Source organism: Arachis ipaensis, chromosome B04, assembly GCF_000816755.2.
Source record: "Arachis ipaensis cultivar K30076 chromosome B04, Araip1.1, whole genome shotgun sequence".
In the NCBI taxonomy this organism is placed as follows: Eukaryota; Viridiplantae; Streptophyta; class Magnoliopsida; order Fabales; family Fabaceae; genus Arachis; species Arachis ipaensis.
Window position 1 is genome coordinate 124,732,914 of NC_029788.2, and position 1,656 is coordinate 124,734,569.

General features: G+C 33.8%; 1 protein-coding gene across 1 annotated transcript in view; it reads right to left on the reverse strand.

Annotated features, from left to right (window-relative positions):
- The window catches only part of LOC107638109, a 2,126-nt gene continuing 769 nt past the window's right edge, over positions 300–1,656 (reverse strand). Inside the window, exon 2 of the mRNA XM_016341281.2 lies at positions 300–943. Coding sequence (XP_016196767.1) covers positions 335–943 — 609 coding nt within the window. The 3' untranslated portion in view covers positions 300–334. The remainder of the gene's footprint in view (positions 944–1,656) is intronic.

Genomic DNA, 1,656 nt, shown 5'->3' on the forward strand with positions numbered 1-1,656 from the left:
AAGGCCAGCCATATGGATTAAAGTAGCACAATCAACACGATCACAAGTCACAACATTACAAATTTAAATTACAAAAAATTAGAAAATTAGAAAATTATATCCCAAATACCACATCTTCGTTATCAAACCAGTCACTAATTTTTTATTATATTAGGATCGATTTGTAATCTTTGAAAACTTGAAAACTGATTTGATAACTAGAATGATGGGATAGTAAAAATTCCTTTGAAAACTGATTTAGGTAATAACACAGCAAACGTACACAATTTTACTACATGGATTTTTGAACTAGAATGTGTTATATGTCACTAACGTGACATATAATGCTTAGAACTCATGAGTAGCATGTAATGGCTTGCAGATCAAGAGAGGCCTCCGGAAGGATGTGTTGTTGGATTTGGTTATTGTTGTGTGTAATGAAGGAGGTAAGTGCATGAGAGGCTCCGAAGAAGAGAGCGAGTATGGCGAGGAATAGCAAACTGATTGAATGATCAACTCCGACGTGCATAAGAACGGCCCATGAGATGAAGATAGCGCCGTGGATGTGACTGAATCTTTCTCCAAACAGAATCGTTAAAGCCGCGCCCGAAACAAACACCATAAAACTCAGCATTTCAACCACCGAGCCTCCTATTGTTATTGTTTCCCGCCGACCCGTCAGCAGCCAGGCCCAAACACTTATCATTAACAGCATTACAAAAAACGGAACTTCTTTTGAGTAGCTTTCAACCTCTTCATCATTTTCTTCACACACCACAACGGGCACTTTCTGCTTGTGTGGATTCTGATAAATGCGGTAGCAAACTATTTTATTTTCATCTGAACCTAACTGTTGTTCAATTATGTCTTCCAAGCATATCCTGGTCCAGCTAGAATTTACACGTGTTGAACGGTCCAGTTCCCATAGGGCAGAATCAGAATTTGAACGTTTCAGGTGCTGCAACTGTTTAGGCCCAAATCAATTATAATAAGATTGGTTGTATACAGTAAGGGCGAGCACGAGTCGATTTGGTTTGTATTTATGTTAAAATTAGAATCGAACCGATTAAAATATAACTGGTTTGATTTGGTTCGAATCTACATTTTTTTTGTATATGTACTCGAACCAAACTAAATTGATTAAGAACGAATTGGTTCGGTTCGGGTAAATGGGTATCCGATGACTTCAAAATTCATAAAAAAAAATCAAATTTTTATCTTAAAAATTCAATAAATATAATAAACATGTAGCATTAATAGAAATAATTCAAATATGATAAACACCAAATACATTAAAAACTAAACTCATTAAAATTCAAACATATTAATAGTGAATAATCATTGTCTAATAAAAAAGTCATATATTTTTTTTTATTCGGGTTTGCGGATTGATTCGGATTCCGCACTCCAAGAACCGATATCCGAACCAATACTAACAAAAGTCATTGGTTTAGTTTGAACTGGATCCAATTATCCGTCGATTCCATTCCAGAACCAATTTAATTGGTTCGATTCGGATTCGGACAGATAATAGAATACTTGCTACTCGTGTTCACCCTAGTATACACATACAAGTACGTAAGAAATAAAATATAAAATAAAATATTTATTAAATAAAAAATAAAATATTTAAAATTTATTAAATATTATTTCTTTATTTTTTTTAGTAAGTTAAGC